The sequence below is a fragment of the Lutzomyia longipalpis genome, chromosome 3 (genome assembly GCF_024334085.1).
Source record: "Lutzomyia longipalpis isolate SR_M1_2022 chromosome 3, ASM2433408v1".
In the NCBI taxonomy this organism is placed as follows: domain Eukaryota; kingdom Metazoa; phylum Arthropoda; class Insecta; order Diptera; family Psychodidae; genus Lutzomyia; species Lutzomyia longipalpis.
Genome location: NC_074709.1, coordinates 4406093 through 4426011, shown reverse-complemented (window position 1 = coordinate 4426011; position 19919 = coordinate 4406093). Strand labels below are relative to the sequence as shown.

Below are 19919 nucleotides of genomic sequence, written 5' to 3'. Positions count from 1 at the left end.
AAAGAATGATTTGATCCTTTTAACTGAAAAAAAATTGTTATTACCTTTCCTTCAGCTTCCTTTTGAATTTCTGCCGATTCTCGCTGTGGCTGTACCTCCATTGCGATTTCTTGGAGGGAAAGTGGCTGCCGTTGTGCATGCAAAGTTGTGTCTTTTGGTGCTTCAGTCTTTTCTGCAGATGTGCCTGCATTCTCGCATGATTCTCTAGTCACGTCCTGTTCTGTGTCCTGGTGCTTCGAAACCAAATGAACGTCAACTTTTGCAAACTCATCAACATCGACGGACACATCAAATTTAACGATTGTCTCAGAGTCGCCAATTGATGTGTCGCCTCCAATTTTGAGGACAGGGGTTCTACTATCTACATCCACTTCCATCGGTTCAGTAGTAGTACTTGCGGAGGTATCTTCGGTAGGTTGGTCTGCAACATCGTTTTTTTTAACCGAATCTACACCATGTTGCGCATCGGATTTTATCTGCTCAATAATTTCTGCTGTATTCTGATTGATAACCTTCGCATCTACAAGAGTTTCATGAATCTCCGATCCCAGGGAATTAATCCTGGCCAGGAGATACTTAAGGCTGTCCATTTCCACAGGGGTCAGTTCACGCTCTTCCGATTTCCTCAGCAATTCCTTTGCTTGCGCTTTTAGCTTTTCCGGGTCGTCTGTGTCTTCCAAGACAATTTCAGGGCGTTGAATCACCTTCGTGCGAGCTTTGTCACCTCCTAAGCTAATTTCCTCTTGCTCTTTGACATTGGGGCCTTGGTCTATTTTTGCCGTTGCCAAATGTGCGTCCGATACTGAAATGGCATCTAATTTTATCACATCTTCATTCTTCTGAACCTCTGCCAGATTCAACGTACTTGCTGCAATTTCCTGAGCATCTACCTCATTTAGAATATTTTCCAACTCACGCAGAGGCTCGGAGAGGGCACTAAGAGCCTTTCTGGGTTCATTGGAAATTGCAATTCGTCCACAATTTGCATCTGTTATTACTTTTTGTGCTTCTGCAAGAGGGCTGGAAATTTTGAATATTTCCTTAAGATCTTCAGCAAGGATTTGTGGTTGTTTCTTTCTTAAAAGTTTTTCTTGAGATTCATCTAATTTTTCCGATAAAATAGCAATTTCTTCTAAAGTTGATTCTGATGCGAATTTTTCTTGGAATTCACCAAGAAGTGAATGAACTTTTTGTATTGGATTTAGAAGATTTTTCAATGAATTTTGAGGCATTAAATCACATTCAATCTTCGAAAGATTTGATCCAAGAGCATTCAAAGGAATTTCCAACTGAGAAATAGTTTGAAGTATTTTCTCAGGCTCTGGATGTTCTTGCATTAGCTGTGTCTGTATCCCATCGATTGATTCCTTGAGCTTATGAATGGGTTTATGAATATTTTGAATATTCTGAACTTGATTCCGTTGAATATTTGCCAAGAGCGATGCTTCGAAGAGAACAACGCAAGTTTGTGAATCCAAAACTTTGTCTTTGAGAGCCGAAATCTGAGATTCATTGAGAGATCCTTCGATGTTCTCAGTGGAGAATAATTCCATTGAAGTTAGAAGTTGATTGAGCGAAGGTTCCAATTCGGATAAACATAATTTCTGTACTGTATCCAAGTTGGAATTCTTGCAAATTCTCTCCACGGCATTTAAACATTTTTGGAGCTTCTTTGAGCACTGTTCAGTTGGTTGTTGGACCAGTAATCCTTTAGCTTTCTGAAGATTAACCAAATCTTTCCTTATAGGAGTTACAGAAACCAAAAGTTTCTCAATCGATTCAAGCGCAATTGATTTTGCTTCCATTTCTTTCTTATTAATTGTTGATTTAGATATTTGCAATTGTGACTCCATGTCATCAATGCTACTTATAAGATCTACCAATCTTGCATTATTTGCTTCATTCTTTTCTATAATTTTAGCCTTATCACAACTTACAGCTGTGCAGGATTCCTTCACGGTCATAAGAGATGCCTTCATTTCATCAAAAGTATTCAAATTCTCATTTTTCAGCAGAGATTCGGTTGAATTTAAAAGATTTTCCAAATGAACATCAAAATCTTGAGGAAGTTTTATTTCCTTCTTTGCCACAATTCCTTTTAGTGATTCCACGAGGGCCTTTGCAGCTGCTATCTCCTCAGGAGTTCGCATTTCCAAGAGTCTGCTTAAATCATCAACATTGATATTTTCTATGCAAGAGAGCAAATTTGAAACATTTTTCGTATTTGGTGGGAGTTCTCCAAGGAACTTTGAGGAAGAAATTGATTTTTGTACAGCTCCTATTGCATCGGGAATTGTCTTAAGGATCATAATATCTGCAGGAGTTGCTTGTTGCTGCATTTTATCCAAATGAACTTTTTTCGTGACTTCTGTTACAGTTTTAATGAGATTTTGAACAGTTTCAACTGCTTTTGCAACATCTTTGTCTTTTCTTGAGGAAAATGTCTTTTGCAAATTTTCCAGGGAGTTTTCTTGTTGAACGTTTTTCAGACATTCAGAAAATTCTTGAATTAGTTGAATATTTATCTTCTTCGGAGCTTTTTCACTGGAAGATTGAGGAACTTCTTGATCAGCAATGTAATGCTCAACAACATTTACACAACTTCTTAGCTCTTCCAGAGGTTGTGCGATGCTTAGATGTTGAGGAATTTCTTGCTTCTCAGAGATCGATTCAGAGGTTTCAATTAAGATTTCTTGCTGAATTGAAGCGATACTTTGCTCTAGAATTTGAAGAGGACTCGCAAGTTCATGGAGATCAGGAAGAATCTCAGCTTGAGCCTCACTGCCAATCATTTCGTGGGAAGTTTGCATTTTAATGGTGGCTAAACATTTCTCCACATCCTCAATTGGTTTTGCCAGAGCTTGTGCAAGTGAAGGAGCTTTCTCAGACAACGATTCAGCTTCTTCAAGCACACAGTGTTGCCTCACAGTGGCAAGATTGTGCTCAAGATCTGTGAGAAGTTGTTGAGCAAAGACTTTTCTCTCTTCAATACTGAGAGTGGGAATTTCATCTGAGATCTCAGAGGAGATTCCTGGCTCCTGAATAATTGCTGCATCATCCCTCACTTCAGCTACATCTTCTGCGAGAGTTTTGAGAGCGGAAATGTCTTCCATGGTGGATAAATCTTCACTGGGTTCAACAACATTGGCCAGAATTGCAGCCACGCAGTCTCGCAACTCCTGAATTGGCCTGGCAATTGTGAGGGAGTCAAGGGATGAAACTTGTCCTGTTTGCTCAATAACTAGGGGTTCTTCTCTGAGGGTTGCAATGCAGTTTTGCAGCTCCTGCAGTGGGTGAGCGACTGTTTTGAGAAGGCTCAAATTATCCTGCGTCGACATAGACTCCACAGGCTCAACAACATCCTGAGTTGAGACTGTTTTCAAATGTTTCACCACTTCTTGCATTGGAGTGGCGAGTTTCTGAAGAACTGAGAAGTTCTGTTCAACAATATTTTCCGTAGTTTCCATCACGAGTTGATCCTTAATTTCCGCAATGCATCTCTGGACATTTATCAAGGGAGTAACGAGAGTTTCCTGAATGGAAGATTTCTCAAACATTTCTGCTTCCTTTGTGCTATCAAAGAGAATATTCTCCTGTATGGCCGCTACTTGAATTTGCAGTTCTTCGAGGAGTTGAATCGTTTCTTTACGACTGATTTCTTTAACAGACTCCATGGTTTTTACCTCTTGTGCGCTTGTTGAGGAAATCTCTTGAATTTCTCCTTGTTGAACTTGCAACAATGCACCTCTCTCTCTTTCAGATATTTTATTCTCATTGAAATCAATGGATTTCTTAACGGATTTTAGTGTTTTCTTAACTGAAGATAGAGCTTTTACGCTTGAGTGATCGGCTGGATGATTTGTGAGAACGAGGATATCCTCACAAACTCTTATTTTCTCTTCAAGCAAGAGGATTGGTTCAACGAGGTCTGCAAGAGATCCATTTGTGGATTTTACTTCAATGTGTCGAAGAGCGTAGTTTATCTCATCCATGGGTTTCTTAAGATTTTCCAGTATTGTTAGTCTGTACTTGTCCAATGGGGCATCCACGACACTCTCAAGAATTGCCGACATTCCACCTTTGAGGTCGATTAGGGAAATTTTAGCTTTCTCCTCAAACTTTCCATTTAAGGATATGACGTTATTTTCAAAATTCAGAATGGACTGTGCAAGAGATTGAATTAATTTCTGCGCATCGATATTTTCAATGGGAGATTCTCTCTTTAGTTCTCCTGATTCAATATCCTGCCCAATCCTTGCTAATCCTGTTTGAATTTCCTGAAGTGGTGGCACCATTGATTCCAAAATACTCACGCTAACCATTCCGGAATGAGTATTGCTGGCCGATTGCTGTCCGAGGATCTCAAGTCCTTTCTGCAGCTCATACATGGGTGGAGTTACAATATCCAGGATGGCAATATTGACTTTCTGCTGTAGATCTTCCGTTCCAACTCCTGCCACGGCGAGCTTCTCAATCTCCATCATTTCACGCTGAAGCTCCTCAATGGGTTCTGTGAGTTTTTCAATTATTTTCTCATGAACTTTTGTGTAGAGTTGCTCCTCATTCTCCTCCAGTGACAAATCATGCTCAATACTTTCCAGGGCAAATTGAATTTTCACAACAGGACGACAAATTCGTTTCAAAGCTTCCGCTTCTTGTGGCAGCTCTGCACTTGAGACACTTTCAAATGGTGGCACAACATCGGGAACCTCCTGCATCCTTGCAATGGATTCCGTAACATGTTGTGCTGCTTCCAAGGCTGTAGCTTCCTGCAGGAGAACTTGGGATTTAATGGTGTCCTGTGTCATTTGAATGCCAGTTTTCATATCATTGACCAGCAAATTGACTTCATTTGCTAAGGTTTTATTGCTAAACTCTCCAATGATGGACGTGAAGTGATCCAGAACGTTAAGAAGCTGCTCACCACTGCTCTCAATAATACAAACACTTGTTCGCTGTACTAAAGTTTTTCCTTGCTCATCCATTTCTACGCACTTTTCAATCACATTGAGACCCTCCTGAAGTCCCTTCAGTTGCGGCAGGATGACCTGCATCACTTGATCCAACGTGCAATCCCCGGAGAAACTCTTAAGGATATCCAGAGTATTCCTTAGGGGATTTATTACATTCTTTATCACACCAAGACTACTATCTGCCGATGCTGTGGACATCATTAGTCCCGACTGCAGGACAACTTCATCATCAATCACCGAGAGATGCTTCTCAATGATATTCAGTGATTTAACAAGAGGCTTCAGGAGCTCCATCTTCCTTTTGACGTCCACTGCATTTGGTCCTGTGTCCTTCTTGAAAATCTTCAATCCATCACCCTCTTCACCGGAAATATCTCTCAATCCAACATCATCGCGTGATTTAGAATTTTCCTCACTGCTTGAGGATTTATTCTTTCGTGGCTTCTTCGATGGTACCTCTTCGGCTTCATTTGCTGCCTCTCTTCCCTGAGATTTTTGCTTCTCAGAACTCTTTGCACTGGCAAATGTTTGCAGATCTGTCTCAGTGTTATCTGGGGAGCTTCCATGAGATGGCTTTGAATGGGAAAAGCTGAAATACTCATCTCCAGCCGAATCAGATTTCCTCCTCTTTGGTTTTGTTGGCTCCAGCTGGAGTTCCCTTTCCATCTGAAGCATCTTCTGTTGGACAAATTCCTCAGTCATTCTATCACGGATGGCTTCCTCTTCAACTTTTGAGCGTGATGTTGTATGGGATAGTGTGTCATTGATTGAGGATATTTCTTCCATATCAGCTTCTGTGCGTAAGTCTTCATCAGTTGCTGAGAAGTATTCGGGACTCACGTCGATAACGACAGCTTCCATGAGAAGATTGCCAGATGTTGAGGTTTCCTTTACAAAACGCAATGGGGGCAGTTCAACGACATTCTGCTCTGTGACATGCTCAGAAATTTGCTCTGCGTACATTTCCACAATTTTAAGAGCTTCCTCTTCGGTGAGATCTGGGGTCTCATATAAGGACACCGATACTTCCTTCCCATCAAAGGAGAAGGATACATCGGCCTTGTCGTCGGCTGTAATATCTGATCCGGGAGTTTCGTACATTTGAGACGTTCTCTCCTCGTGAATTGTGGACAAGGAGATATTTCTCTGAAGTTCTGGTGGATGGGGCAAGGTTGGATTCTTACTTGGATCATCATACCCAAGCAATGATGCTGAACTTGCAACAACACCCATGCAATTTCTAGCTTCGCATGTATACGTTCCCAAGCAGCAAGTTCCATCTTGTCCCGAGATAATGCGATGGATATCACCTGGTTTCAGCTCTACACCATCCTTGTACCATTTCAATACTGGCTGCGGTACACCGATTACCTTACATTCGAGATTCACAGCACCTTCATCGGTTAGCACTGCACGTAGGCACTCCAGGAAGCGAGGTTTCTTGTAGTGCCGTGGAATTTGGAGTTTTAGGAAGCAGCTTGTGATGCTCTGCCCAAAATCATTCGTTGCTATGCATTTCCACTCAGCCTGATCAATGAATTCCACTTGTTTTATATTCAAATGGCAAACTCCAACGGCTTCGCGCAGGATTACATATCTACAGGATAAATGGGGCTAAATTAAATTCTGATCTAACGTTATATAGAATCTACGTAGTCTTAAAAGCTTTTAAGGACATGTTTCCTTCAAAGCCGTTAAAATTTGAATTTCTTACCTTTCCCCGGATTCAACGGGAAGATCATCACGGAACCAGGAGAGTGTTGGTTCTGGTGTAGCACAAACTGCAACAGTGAAGCGCAATTCTTCATTAATACGAGCTTCCTGACTCTTTAGTCCTTGCGTAAAGCGTGGCGCTTGATTCTTTTGCGTGAATAGAAGAAGTTCCTCTTCATTCAATTGACTCTGAATATCCTCAACGGTGAGTACGGCTGTACTGCTCATTTCACCCATGCAATTGCTAGCGACGCAACAATACGTCCCAAGGGAATTGGCGCCAGTTAGCTGATAGACATCACCTGGAAAGAAAAAGCGCGACATCATGAAAACATTCTTCTTCCGTGAGGTCGTCGACTAATTGATTTTTTGAAAGCCAACTTTTTTTGCACATTGCCCCGCAGACGGGATTTTTTTCTCTCTTTGAGATGTGAGAGGAAGTTCTTGCGTAATGCGAATTGTTTATTCATATGGGGAGACTTGGCACACATTCGAGACAATTGTAAGGCTTTGAGCGCCAGAGAAATCATGGCTGTGTGCCAGGAAATTTTCGCAAAATATTATTTAATGAATTTCGGACGTTATTGTATAAAATGGGAAGAATCTACGCAAGGAGTGAGAAAAAAACAAACCTGGTTTGAGTTCCTGACCATCCTTATACCATCTAAGAACAGGAGTTGGGAACCCAACTACTTTGCACTCGAATGAGACTAATCCTTCCTCCGTGAGGATAGCTTTTAGGGTCTCCATAAAACGAGGTTTTCGGTAATTTTTGGGAACTGAAAAAAATGAGAAAAATTCTTTAAGAATTTGCCGAAGAATGTTTAAAGATTTCTGCCTTACTATTCATCTCCACATTGGCCGAAGATATTCCCACGCATCCTTCATTGCTGGTTACAACGCACTTCCATTCACCTTCATCGCAACTCTCTGATGGTTTAACTTCAATCATGTAGGCCCCAAGACCGTCCTCAACAGGACGATACCTTTCATTGGGCTCAACACGGCCCTCCTTGTTGTACCAAGCCACGGATTTTGGCCATGGGGGTACAACAACCTGGCACGTGAGGGTGAAATGATCCCCAATTTTGACCTTTTGCCCCGTGAGTTCTGTCGTGAAGATCGGTGGTGGGCCAACGTGTGCCTGATCAGCTGGACGAAGAGATCCTTCGCGACTTCCCTTCCCAACTACGTGAACTTTTGACGACGAATACGAACGTCCCATGCAGTTCACAGCCTCACACGTGTACGTTCCCAAAGACGTTGGATCATCTGGATTTGCAGTTAGGGCAAAAACATCCCCAGCTTTGATTTCTTTGGAGTCCTTAAACCACCGCAGTACGGGCGTAGGGACACCAACGACCTAGAAATTCAAATACACGCTTAGAAAATTTTAAACCAAATAATTTATTTTTTAAAAACTCACCTTGCATTCTAACGACACGGTGCCCTGTTCTGTAAGAACTGCACGCAGTTCTTCGACAAATTCTGGCCCTTTGTAGGCTTTTGGTACGAGAACATTCAAATGGCAGAGGCATGAATTGCGACCACCATGATTTTCTGCCATACACATCCACTGCCCCCCATCATCGAGGGTAACTGGGGCAATTTCGAGGCAGTAGAATGTACCCTCATTGACTGTTCTTATGCGATCCCCTTCGCAGATTCTCCGATCATTCCTATACCATGTCACTTTAATGTCTGTTGAACTTCGAATTTCCACAAGAAGACGCGTCCTTGTGCCAACTTTCACGGAGATATCACTGAGGCGCTTGGCGAAGATTGGTGGATCCTCTCCTGAAGATCTGTCTTCAACAACTAATTCTACATCCTTTCGCACCATATCGCCATTCTTGGCGCGAGCATAAAGTGTGTAGAGTCCAGCATCTTCGCGCTGGACGTGCTCAATGGCCAATTGGATGGCATTTTTTGTTTCTGTTGTGCGGAAACGACCTGAATCGGGTAGTGTTAAGTCATCTCGTTTCCTAAAGGGGAAAGATTAGAAATTTTTAATATATTTTTTTTATTTTTACACTGAAAAGCTAAATTTATCCTTTTTCATAAATTTCCTGCTTCACCATTTTGCTAGAATCCACTGACTGGATCAATTGTTCAAAAAAATAGTTCCCTCACCGAATTTTATCATTTCGAGAGTTTAGAAAAAGCGAAAAAGTAGCTTTTGAAGCTTTTTGATTTTTTAAAATTGGTTGATTGAAAGTATAAAATATTTTATGTAATTTAAAATAGATTTTATTTAAAGGCTTTGCTGCATTTTTAGGGTTAAGGGAAAGTTTCAAAGTATTTCTTTGTCTAACTATTCTTTAATTATTTTTTAAACATTTTTATTTTAATAGTTTCTTGAAGGGTTTTTGAACTTAAAAATTATAAATTAATAAACTATTTTTTATTCTTATTTTTATTGAAATTTTAATTATATAAATTAACTAAAGAATTCAAATACCTAATATTTTGGATTATACGGCCTAAGCTCAGTGGCTAGATTCTGGTTTGAAACGTTAAGTTTTTATACAATTTTTTCTTTATAACTAAAATTTTGTCCTAAATTTTTATAAAAAGTTCTATGAAAGTATTTCTCTTGTATTTTATCCGAATTTTCTTTTTCAGAAATTTATTTTTTCTGGAGTATTTTCGTCTCAAATATGTAGAAAAATCTTTCAGTAAAATCATGTAGGAAGGTTTTGTTTCTAGCCCCTGCCTTAACGTATGTACTAAAAATTATTTGATCTTTATAAATTCCTTCATCTTTTATAGAAGAAAATCAAATTTTCTAATTTAATTACAATGATAAATTAAGAAGATTGAATTAGCAACAAATAATTCTCGCTTTAGTCAACTTCCATTAATTATATAGAATTAAATTAATGTTACTTTAAGGACGTTTAGACACACGTAATAAATTTAGAATAATATATTTAGTTTTCTCTCAAATTCGTGAGTATCTTCATCATTACATAATTCAGTTAATTTTCTTTTAATTTTCACTGCATTGTGCAATCATTGTCCCAAAAGCTTTTCCTTGAAAATTATGTTTCTCGTGCGTGTGTTGAGAGAGTTTCGTGTCGTCATGATTTTCTAAATTTGAGAGAAAAGAGAGTGACTCTAAACAGCTGGTCAAGAGGTGCGTCTACAGAGTAGTCACGCACGCCTCTTGTAGGAGGATTGGCCACGGTCCAAGTGCAACGAAAACTATTTTCAATCAATGTCTGTTTTCATAATCTTGGTCCATTTGCAGGAAAGTTCTCTGCATTGTTAATCTCAATGGGATTTACGAGGAAAATGTCAATTTATGCAAAATGATATTTTCATTTTAAAGGAAAATTCTCTGTGCACAAGTTGAGAACTGTGCATAAGAATTTCCTTGTGGATTTGTTGAATTTACGCAGTTTCCGCATTTTTGTGTCAGCGCTTTCCACAAACATTAACCATTTTCTCACTCTTGCCCATTCATTTGGTGCTAAGAGTTGGCTTTTCATTCGCACAAAAATAGAGCCATGGAAAATGGTTGGGTTTTGTGGTGCCAAAACACATTAATAATTTCGAATTAATTTTGTCACACAACGTTCCTCGCGTGTGTCTGGTTTGAACTGTGGTGGAGACGCTTCTTCACCAACGCAATGTGAATAAAATAATAAAATTCCTTGCGGCGGAGACACCATATTTTCCCCATGACGATTTATTGATGAGAAATTTTTGGAAGGTGTTTCACTTTTTGCCATAATTTTCATTTGTTTGGCAGAGGGAAATTCTTCTTTCCCAGATCGCGGGCAGATTCTTGTCTACGCCAATCGGAGTATATGTTTAATGAAAATACCAAAAATACATTGAAATGTTTGCATTTGGCATCTAAATTAATAATCATCAGAGCTCAAAGTTCTATTTGCTCGTCGAAAAGGAAACCACGAGAGCTTTTCCTCTCAATCTCATCGTTGCGTGTGAAATTGCTAAACGAATTTTCATTGAATTTTACGATCCCCCCCATAGTTGCTTTTAATATTACTTTTTATTCACTGAAAATTCCAACACTCTGCTGCTGCCTATATATTTTCCTATCTCTCATCGTCTGAAAGAATATATAAGAAGAAAAACAACTCTGAGAGATTTTTCTTTTCTCAGCATTTGATCATGGTGGACATTTATTGAGAACATAAGGAGATTTTTTACTTCGCTAAAAATATAACTTTTCCTCATCTTATCCAGGAAATTCTTTTAATTTTTTTTTCATTGAGCGAGGCTTGAAAAGAAGTATATAAACCTTTTCCTGTAGATTGATGATCCCGATGATAGGGCTGTGGTTTTCCCATTTGTCCCATCACATTTGCAACAACTGCTACAGTTATTGCCCATGGCTTTGTCTGTCCTTTATTACGTTGTCGTTTTGTTTGTTGAGAAAAATCAAAGAAAATCACATGCACTTGAAATTAAGTGGTGTATTTTCACAAGAGTGAAGTTTCATGGTTCAAAAGCTGAAAAATTAGCAATTTTCACCGTCACGTTTATTTTTACTTATGCCACTTCACGAGTTTTCAGTAAAAAGTGACCAAAATGAAGATACTTCTAGCACTTTTGAATGAATTTTCAACGAGTTTTTTTCCCTCATTCTATGACAATTTTCCTTAAAATTTATTTCTTGCAAAAGAAAAATCACAAATTTATCAAATTTTCTCATTTAATTACTCAATTTCCCAATTTATTACCAATCTTAATTACAAACCCCAAATAAAATGTTCAATGTGCTTGCAAATCATTCATAAAAATTTATGTATTTTTATCCGAAAGAGTTTAAATGCGGAATTTTGCTGCAGAGAAAAATAAAATATATTACAAAATAACCACCTACGCAAAGAAGAAAATATTTTGCAAATGCCATGGGAAAAAGTTTAACATGGTATGAGCATTATAAATAAACGTTTTATTTTGAGAAATCGACTTTTTTTCTCTGTTGCTCCTGTTCCGCTTAGAAAAACGTCTTTTCTCGGCACTGTATTCCACTGAAACACTTTTGCAGATTCAATTGTGAAAATCCCCGATCACAAATTGATCAATTGACACGATTTAGGGAGCTCAAAGATCTCTCTCTGCGATTTTTTTTCATGAAAATTATTTAAAAGAATTCTATAGAATGAGCTTAGATTTATTATTTCCCCATTCAAAAGCACGCAAGAAGTGATCTCCAGGTGAGCTTTTTGAACTTCACCGTTGATCGGTGCAGCGCGATTTTGTGAGGAAAAGCCCCGCACACACACCCAAAATCGCGATCACCAACTTGTTGAGAGTTCGATCGTGCAAATCGTACTGAGGTGCTTAAGATCTTCTGACCCCCTGAATTCAGAACATCGGATCACGACGGAAGGCACTTCTAACCTCTTTCGCGGGATTTATTTTTAAACTCGTGGCAGGTCCGGTGTGATCGCGCATTGACTTTCAACACAATACGCGCATATTTGAGCGGAAAAACCGCGAGAGTGGCGTTTTCCCTGAATTTCCATTCTCTCTCTCTCTCGTGTTCTCATCCTCAACTCTCAGAGTGTCTTGTTGTTATGTTTGGGATATTTTGCTGGTGATGACACCACTAATGTGCTACATATTAAAGAGCTTTTTTCTTTGCTTAAATGAATCATCACCGGAACAGCATAAAAATCATAAAAAATATGTTTTTCTTAAAGGATTTGTCTGCCAAACCTTTTTAAGAAAATATATTTTTTTAAATTAAGAAAATAGCGAAGCAATTCCCCAAGACTTACCACGTAAAAATAATTTCATCCCTTGGTGTCTGAGTTTCCTGGAAGGTAATCCTGAGGATTGCACGTCCCCCAATGGGGCACAAAACCTTCTCAGTGGGCTCATTGGAAAACTCAACAGCACAGCAGGGATTGAATTCAGCTTCGAGGAGTTTATCTGCAACGAATGAAGATCAATGAGGGCTTGTTTTTTGGGTCAACATAATTAATGAAAATTTATTTTTATGTATGAAAGAATTGAGAGCAGAGTCACTGCCATTAACATGATGTCAGAGTGTTAAAAGCAGCGACACGGAATTTTCGCGTCAAACGTCACGACAGATTTTCTCTAACGGCCATTGAGATGAGAGACACAAACTCAACATCTCTGGTGAGACATTTAACATTTGCACGATTTTTTTTGTCAAAGAGAAAAGAGTGATTTACAATTTGACGAAAAATATATAAAATTGTTTTACAAGCATTTCATAGACCAATAAAATCAAATTTCTTTGGGAAAATTGATTTTTCTTCTTCTTAACTCTATTTCGTGCATCATTCAAATTTTTTTTTGTGCGACTTTAACCCAGATTTATCCATTGTGCTATATAGCTGACTCGGAAAATTTTCTTTGTTTAATTTGGGTGCATAAAAAATGTATAAAAAGGTTTTTTTCCTAAAATTCGAATGAATTCAGTTAGTAGAAGAGTTTTAGAACTTCTTGTCTTATATAAATGAAAATTATTCTTAAACGAAATTTTAAAAATTTTGGCTAATTAACTTTTCTATCTTTGGAATTAGATTTTACAAAGATTAAAAAAAAAGAAAAATCTAATTCTTTTAATTCTAATTTTTCTTATTCTAAATTCTGAGTGAGAAAAACATTCTATCATCAATAAAGAGTTAGGTTGATTTAATGAAGGAAAAATAGGTTTTCTCTATGAATTATAAAGTAATTCAATTCCATTTATTCTTTTCTTTAGCAATAATTATGTAAAAACAATTAATAATTGTTTATTTTTCCAAGCTTGGAGTGAAAATTCCCTTAAAATGAATAATAATTTGGACAAAATGAGAAATATGTCTTTAAAATTGTTTCTAATGGTTAAGAAAGCTTCATAAAATTACCTAAAAAAATAATTCCTATTCGATTCAGATTAGAGTTACTAAAGCAAGATTTTATGTTTCATAGCGACGTTTTGGATAATTTATTTTCTGATTTCTCTGTTAAAAGCTGAAGAAATATAATTTTCTTAAAATTGACCAAAACAAGTTTTTGCGAGAACAAAAGAGCCAAGGATGTATTTGCCAAATAAAATTTATTCATTTCTTTTAAATTTTTAATGAAAAAAAAAACTTATTTGTTCTTTTTCTGAAGATTAATAGACGTTAATTTATTTGAACATTTCTTTTATTAAAAAAATCTTTAAAGTATTTTTTGTATTTAAACATTATAACAGAATGCTTTTTTTAAATAATTTTTAAGTACATTTTTAAAAAAGTTACAGATCTTAAATATTTTTTTCGTTTCAAAACTATTTATTAAATCTACTCTATGCGTCTTACAAGGTCCAAAAATAAAAATTTACATAAAACACAAAAAATTAACGTTTCAGAGATTTTCTCCTAAAATCTTCTATTTCTTAATTATCTTCCTAAATGCTCGCCATTAAATTTACCATTAAAAGTTCCATTTATAGAATACTTGAGAGGAAACATTGGGAAATTCTGAAGCACCCCGTCAAGGGATTCCTCTCGCACTTCCCACTCTTTCTCTCTCTCTCTCTCTGCCTATTTGAGAAGATCAAGCGACGCATTCTATGTAAGTTGCCGCTGTAAACATTATTATGCAATTTATTCAGCAAATTTTTGCGTATGCGCACCTCTCTTTTACTCACTCTGTGTATTTTCAAGTTAATTCCCCGACTAATTATACTCGGTGTATTATTTTAATGCTATCTATTAATAGCCATTCGGAAATCTTAAATCGCAGTTCGGTGGAAAATGTGAAATATTGCTTTGAATTTTCCGCGAAATGAGAAAATTTTCACTCTAATTGAACACATTTCAATTTTATTCCTTCGTTTTTCTTTTCCTTTTTCTCTTCAAATGATCGCAGGATTAGGACAGGAATGGTGGAATAAATGTACCTGGATTCGTTTTTTCGGGGAACATTCTGTTGATCCTCTCGCGGGGTTGATAAATTCACTCTTTCCTTGCGCAACACTCCACAAGGATAATCCAACTTGTTTTCACAGGATTTTCACATCTATTTGTAATCCTTTTTGCGTCGTTGGAAAATTTTCTTATGTGAAAATTTTATATTTTGCACATTTTCTCACACACACTCTTTGGCAATTTTCTGGGCTATCTGGTGAAAATTTTCACTGACGGCGATCTTTCGCCTTTTCTCTCGTGTGAGAGATCCACACACACACTCACACGCACTTTCACTATCTTTTGCACCTTTTTTTCACCTTAAGGATTCACGAGGATTGTGTGAGAATCAAAGGGAGGTTTTTTTAGCAAGGATTTAGTACACCCTGGGAGGATTTTTTTTTCTTTTGGGCACTTTACGGATAATTTTCACTTTTGCATTCACACCGAATGAGATCTGGAACCCGATTGAGCGAGAATAAGTCCTACCCGAGAACTGGTGAAGATTTAAAATAGAGTACCCGACCTCACACGGACGCCGCTATCGGGTCTAAATTTAATTTCAAAATCATTTTTTGGATACATGCTGTCTCCCTTGCACGTAGCCAGCATATTGCGACAATTTGGCGAGACGCGGAAAATTCTTCAGCCCAGGGGTTTCCCTCTTCCTCACCTTCGGCACGATGCATCCAATTTGTTTTATGTACGTTACACAGCAGCCAGACACTTCGGACCACTGTCACGGATCATCATCATTTCAAGGAGAAGCTTTTTTTTTCTCCTCCTCATTCTTTGCCAGCCGATTAATGCTCCTTATGCATTGTGGTGGACGTTTTTTTTATGGGCACAGGGTGTTTCTATATTTTATTTTATTTATCTTATAAGAAACGTGTAATAAAGACTTAAATTATTAGTTAAATAACGATTAAAATTTATTTATACGTTGTAAAAGACGTTAATTGTTTTTAAAGAAAGTATTTTTTGCCTTTTTAATTTTCTTAAACGATTTTTAATTTAAATTTTCAAAAAAATAAAAAAGTGATTTGATTTCTAAAATTGATTTTTTCTTTGTTATATTTATCGGTGTATGAGGAATTAAAAAAAAATTACGCGGATAGTGAAAATTTAAAAATAATTTAACGGAATACGAGAAACCAAAAATAAATCTACGAAAATTAAAATTTTTGAAAACAATGCGGAACACGAGAGACCCGTGCAGAATCTCTCTAGAACGTTTGAAATCTAAATTCGGTTCCGCAAAACCCGACAAATAAAAAGAAAAAATCCTTTAACCGTAAGAATTCTGATATTAGTTTGACGGAACACCAGAAACTTATAGAACTTTAAAAATCCGAGAAAAATTCATCAAAATACGATAAACCCGAAATAAACCAATTTCATATTAATTACACGTCGCGTAAAAAAATATTATCAATTATTACACTAATACCTTAACGACGCAACGTGTTAAATCGGAGATCAGTTTATTAATGTCCAAAGAAACTCACATTATTTCTTAAGGTACAATAATAAATCTCAAAACTCCATAAAAATACGTTAGACCAAAAGTTAAAGCAAAGAATTAATTTACATTTCTTCACAAGTCTTTTATTTCTTTTAAATTATATGGAAGTATTTACAAGTGGTTTGGAGTTAAGCTCAATTTAGCGCATCCTTCGCATTTTCCTTTCCATTTTCTTTTGCTTCTTCTCATCAACTTCTGGCTGTTGATTTTTCTGCTCCATCCAGGGTTTTATGACTGATCCCCATAGCAGCCAAACAGCTCGAATGGGAATGAGGAGGAATAGGAGCCAAAAGTAGTTGCTAAGAAGTGAAAAGATTTGTGTTCCTGATGTTAAAATGACTAAATCTTTGACATGCCTGAAATGAGATTAATTTATTAATTTTTGGTAATTCTTTGGTGGGAAATTCCTTCTCCACTTACTCTGCTAGGCCCCCTTCCATATTCAAATCAGTCCCACTATCGATAAGGGCACCTGATTCAGAATACTGTGCCCTTGCCATGAAACTCATAAACTGGTAGCTACCAATATGGAGGGCAACCGATAATATTGTCATGGTCTACATGAAAATGAATTTAAATTAATTAAGGAATCAATTAAAGGGCATTAAAAGGAAGATTTTCCTGAAATATTCTTACAATTGTGAGTGCCGAATAGGCGTCTGATAGGAGAAACATAACCATCAAGTGAGCTCCTTGAGATATAAAGGCCATATTCCTGTAGAACTTGAGTGTGGCGACATTTTCGTCAACAATCTGCTTCCCCCCCTTTGTGGCTTGCTTTCCCTTCTGTTGGGGCTATTCAAGAATTGCAAAAAATATTAAAATTTTACCAAAAACCGCAAAAGCAGGAGAAAACTTACTGCCATGTCACTATGACGTTGGAACTTCAATAGAGAGTAATAATGATAAAATGCCCCATGAAGTCTGAAAGTGTTAAGTAACTTTGAAGGGTTTCCGCGTGAACAATTAAAGGGTTTATCAACAGAAAGTTTGAAAAAATGATGGGAATAACGAACACAAACACATGGTTTGAAGATTCAAAATTAAATATTTATTTTTACAACAATTTTCTTCATTATTTTCTTTCATTTTCATACAATGTACAGTGAGATTGAGTTTTGATAACGTATTCTTTTTTTTTGTAAATATTTTGCTATTTTAAATGTTTAATATAATATATTTTCAATTATGTCGGGCAGTATTATTTTCATTTATTTTTGTTCATTTTGTGGATCGATGGGGCTTCATATTTTTTTTCTTCATTATTTTGTTCTATTTCATTAACACTTTTACATTGTTTTTATTCTCATTCTCGCATTTTTTTATCAGTGTATCACAATCTATTATAGATAGAGACAGGTGATGGAGGAATTGATTAAACAAAAATTGTCGGAAAGGCTTAAAAATATTTTTCACAGGGTATTCATTTTTTTTTGAAAAGTTTGAATGTAAAATTATTGTTTAAGGAAAAATGTAAAAATTGGATCCAATTATTTGAATAATTTATTAAGGCAATAGTTAGATTTATTCTTAATGGAAGAAGCAAAAGAATTTGATTTGTCGTCAATGAAAAGAAATTATTCTTGAAGCTTTTATCATGAAAAGCAATTAATTAAAACTTTTTTTTTTAATTATTGAGAAAGAAAAATAAGTAGGTACAGTAGGAATTTTCAGTTGAAAAAGTAATCAATACAATAGAATAAACTTCATCTTTCGATGTGTCTCTGTGAGTTTTCTCATTCAATTTTATTCACATTCTCTTCTCCATTCAAATAAGTCTCACAGTTTGTAATTCTTTAAAATTCCTGGATGACATGGAGCAACGTTCAATAACTTTTATTCATATAGTTCTACATTATTCACAAAATTACCTTTTTTTCGTCCTTTTTTTTCTCAAGGAAAATTCAATTCAATTTTCTATTCAGATCGGACACTCTTCTCAGCTAAAAAAAAATGAATCATGCGGAAATTTAATCTCCACATTTTTCTTTTAAATGATACAGCAATGAAAAAGTCAGTCTTGAAATATAAGTTACATATATCTTTTTTTTTTCCTTTTAAAATACCCCTTAATAGTGATTTTTTCCGCAATTTTTTTTTTAATATTTGTTTTGTTTTTTTGGATAAAATTGTTCTCATATCGATAAAAAAGTTGTAAAAATTTCTCTGGGACGTAAATATCGTTAAAAAAAAATGAAGAAGTGAATTTTTTAAAGATTTTTTCTCTTGATTTGGGATGAAGCTATTCACTATCATTTCTTTTTTTTCAATTTCTATATAATGCGGTTTACGTTTGATTTTCATTCCTAACGAATTAGAAAATTTTTTTACAATTTAACAAAGTTTTGTATAAAAATTACTCTACTAATATAAATATTTTCTTCCTCAATCGTTCTTTGTTCTTTTTTTTACAAACTATTGACTAAACTCTCAATTTTTTGCATAATATTTTATTTTTTACATCTTTGAGATTTTTTTTATCGAGTAAATATAATTTTATTTCACATTTTCTCTATCAATTTTTTTGGTTTTCCGCATCCGTTAATCGTGTTGATTTTGATTATAAAACTCGTAAATTTTCTTTTAAAATTTTTTTCTTTGATTCACGCCTCGGTCGTAACATTTTAATTTTTTTTTTCAATATTTTAAAAACACTTTTTTCGGTTAAAAGTTTAAACTATATAAATTCAATTAGAAAAAAAAGTCTTTGACAAACCATGTATCCCTCAATTTCAATTTCAATGGGTATAGTCATTTTGGCACAATAATATTGAAGACTTTTTAAATATTTTGTTAAACTAACTAGAAACGCTGATTCCTTCGGCGTGTGCTCCCCTGTGGTTAAACGGCGATTGAGTAATCCGACGGGTGTCCTGGAACTTGATTAGATGAGGAATTTGTGGGTGCTGGTCGGGACCAGAGAGATGATCGCATGCCCAACTTCAGTTTCTTTAGGGTGTCGATGTCACATTCAGCCTCAGACAGTTCCGGACGATCTGGTGTACCCCCTTCTATGGGAACCTGATGGAAGGACGCTCCTCCTGGCGTGGAGTCGGACAGCTGCAGTGGCAGGAGGGATCTCATTGTGCCTCTATTGTTTGTCCAAATAAAGAGAAAGAATTATGTGACTATTTTAGACTCTTTTGCAATTTCTTTAGCGCCACAGCATTGTAGCAAAGGAAGGAGAGAAATTGAAAAGGAAGAAATTAAAAATAGGATAGGTAAGGCCGGTAAGGCGTTGTAGGTCTTCCATGCGATTTCTCGTTGAATTTCAAATCAATGAAATTCACGGTAGAAAAATTCAAATCAATTAAAATGGTTACGACAGGTATAGTTTCTTTTTGGTTACGTTTTACGAAACGTATTTAGGGTTTATTACGTTTTACGGAACCTTCTCCAAGTCGCTTGAATTTTGTGATTTTTAACAGATTTAGGTTTCTTGTTTTAGAGGTTTTAGGTTTAACGGAACTTGTATTTGATTTCCTTTTAAGTTACGTGGAAAAAATAAGTTCAGCAGTCTCAGGTTTCTTATACGATTTAGGAAAACTGAGAAGTTTCAAATTTTACACGTTTTACTTGATTTTTTTTTTCAATTTTTCGCGTTCTGTGGAGCTTAAGAATTTTTACCGCGCTTTAACGGATTTCTTTAAGAATGCTACGTAGCTAGTTACAGATTTCTAACGTTTTAAGGAGTTAATTTCGTATATTTTACGTTTTGCAATTTTCCCTTGTTTCTTGTGTTTAGCGGAACAAATCAAAAGCTTTTTAAGTTAACCTGATTTATTTACGTTTATTCTTTGCATTCGGTAGATT

The 19919-nt window shown here is 36.2% G+C and overlaps 3 protein-coding genes across 19 annotated transcripts in view; all 3 read right to left on the bottom strand.

Annotated features, from left to right (window-relative positions):
- The window catches only part of LOC129793736 (titin-like), a 63441-nt gene extending 48390 nt beyond the window's left edge, over positions 1–15051 (bottom strand). For 6 of the 8 annotated variants that reach the window (XM_055833984.1, XM_055833983.1, XM_055833985.1 and 3 more), the window contains exons 1-7: positions 14575–15031; positions 12449–12602; positions 8113–8671; positions 7530–8049; positions 7319–7465; positions 6688–6988; positions 45–6570 (exon numbers count right to left, since the gene is read on the bottom strand). In XM_055833984.1, coding sequence (XP_055689959.1) covers positions 45–6570; positions 6688–6988; positions 7319–7465; positions 7530–8049; positions 8113–8671; positions 12449–12602; positions 14575–14599 — 8232 coding nt within the window. In that variant the 5' untranslated portion in view covers positions 14600–15031. Of the gene's footprint in view, positions 1–44; positions 6571–6687; positions 6989–7318; positions 7466–7529; positions 8050–8112; positions 8672–10959; positions 11171–11901; positions 12002–12448; positions 12603–14574 lie in introns of those variants that run through there. The other 2 variants (XM_055833981.1, XM_055833982.1) reach the window with 2 other exon arrangements.
- Positions 15052–16167: 1116 nt separating this feature from the next.
- Positions 16168–16989, bottom strand: LOC129794249 (transmembrane protein 208). The gene is made up of 4 exons (XM_055835012.1): positions 16967–16989; positions 16743–16901; positions 16527–16663; positions 16168–16462 (listed from the first exon to the last, which is right to left on the bottom strand). The coding sequence occupies exons 1-4, from the start codon at positions 16970–16972 to the stop codon at positions 16246–16248; spliced, it is 519 nt and encodes a 172-aa protein (XP_055690987.1). The 5' UTR covers positions 16973–16989; the 3' UTR covers positions 16168–16245.
- A 147-nt stretch (positions 16990–17136) lies between these two features.
- Positions 17137–19919, bottom strand: part of LOC129794268 (cell adhesion molecule Dscam2) — an 87087-nt gene continuing 84304 nt past the window's right edge. For 6 of the 10 annotated variants that reach the window (XM_055835038.1, XM_055835042.1, XM_055835044.1 and 3 more), the window contains exon 24: positions 17137–19197. In XM_055835038.1, coding sequence (XP_055691013.1) covers positions 18948–19197 — 250 coding nt within the window. In that variant the 3' untranslated portion in view covers positions 17137–18947. The remainder of the gene's footprint in view (positions 19198–19919) is intronic. The other 4 variants (XR_008751011.1, XR_008751012.1, XR_008751013.1 and 1 more) reach the window with 2 other exon arrangements.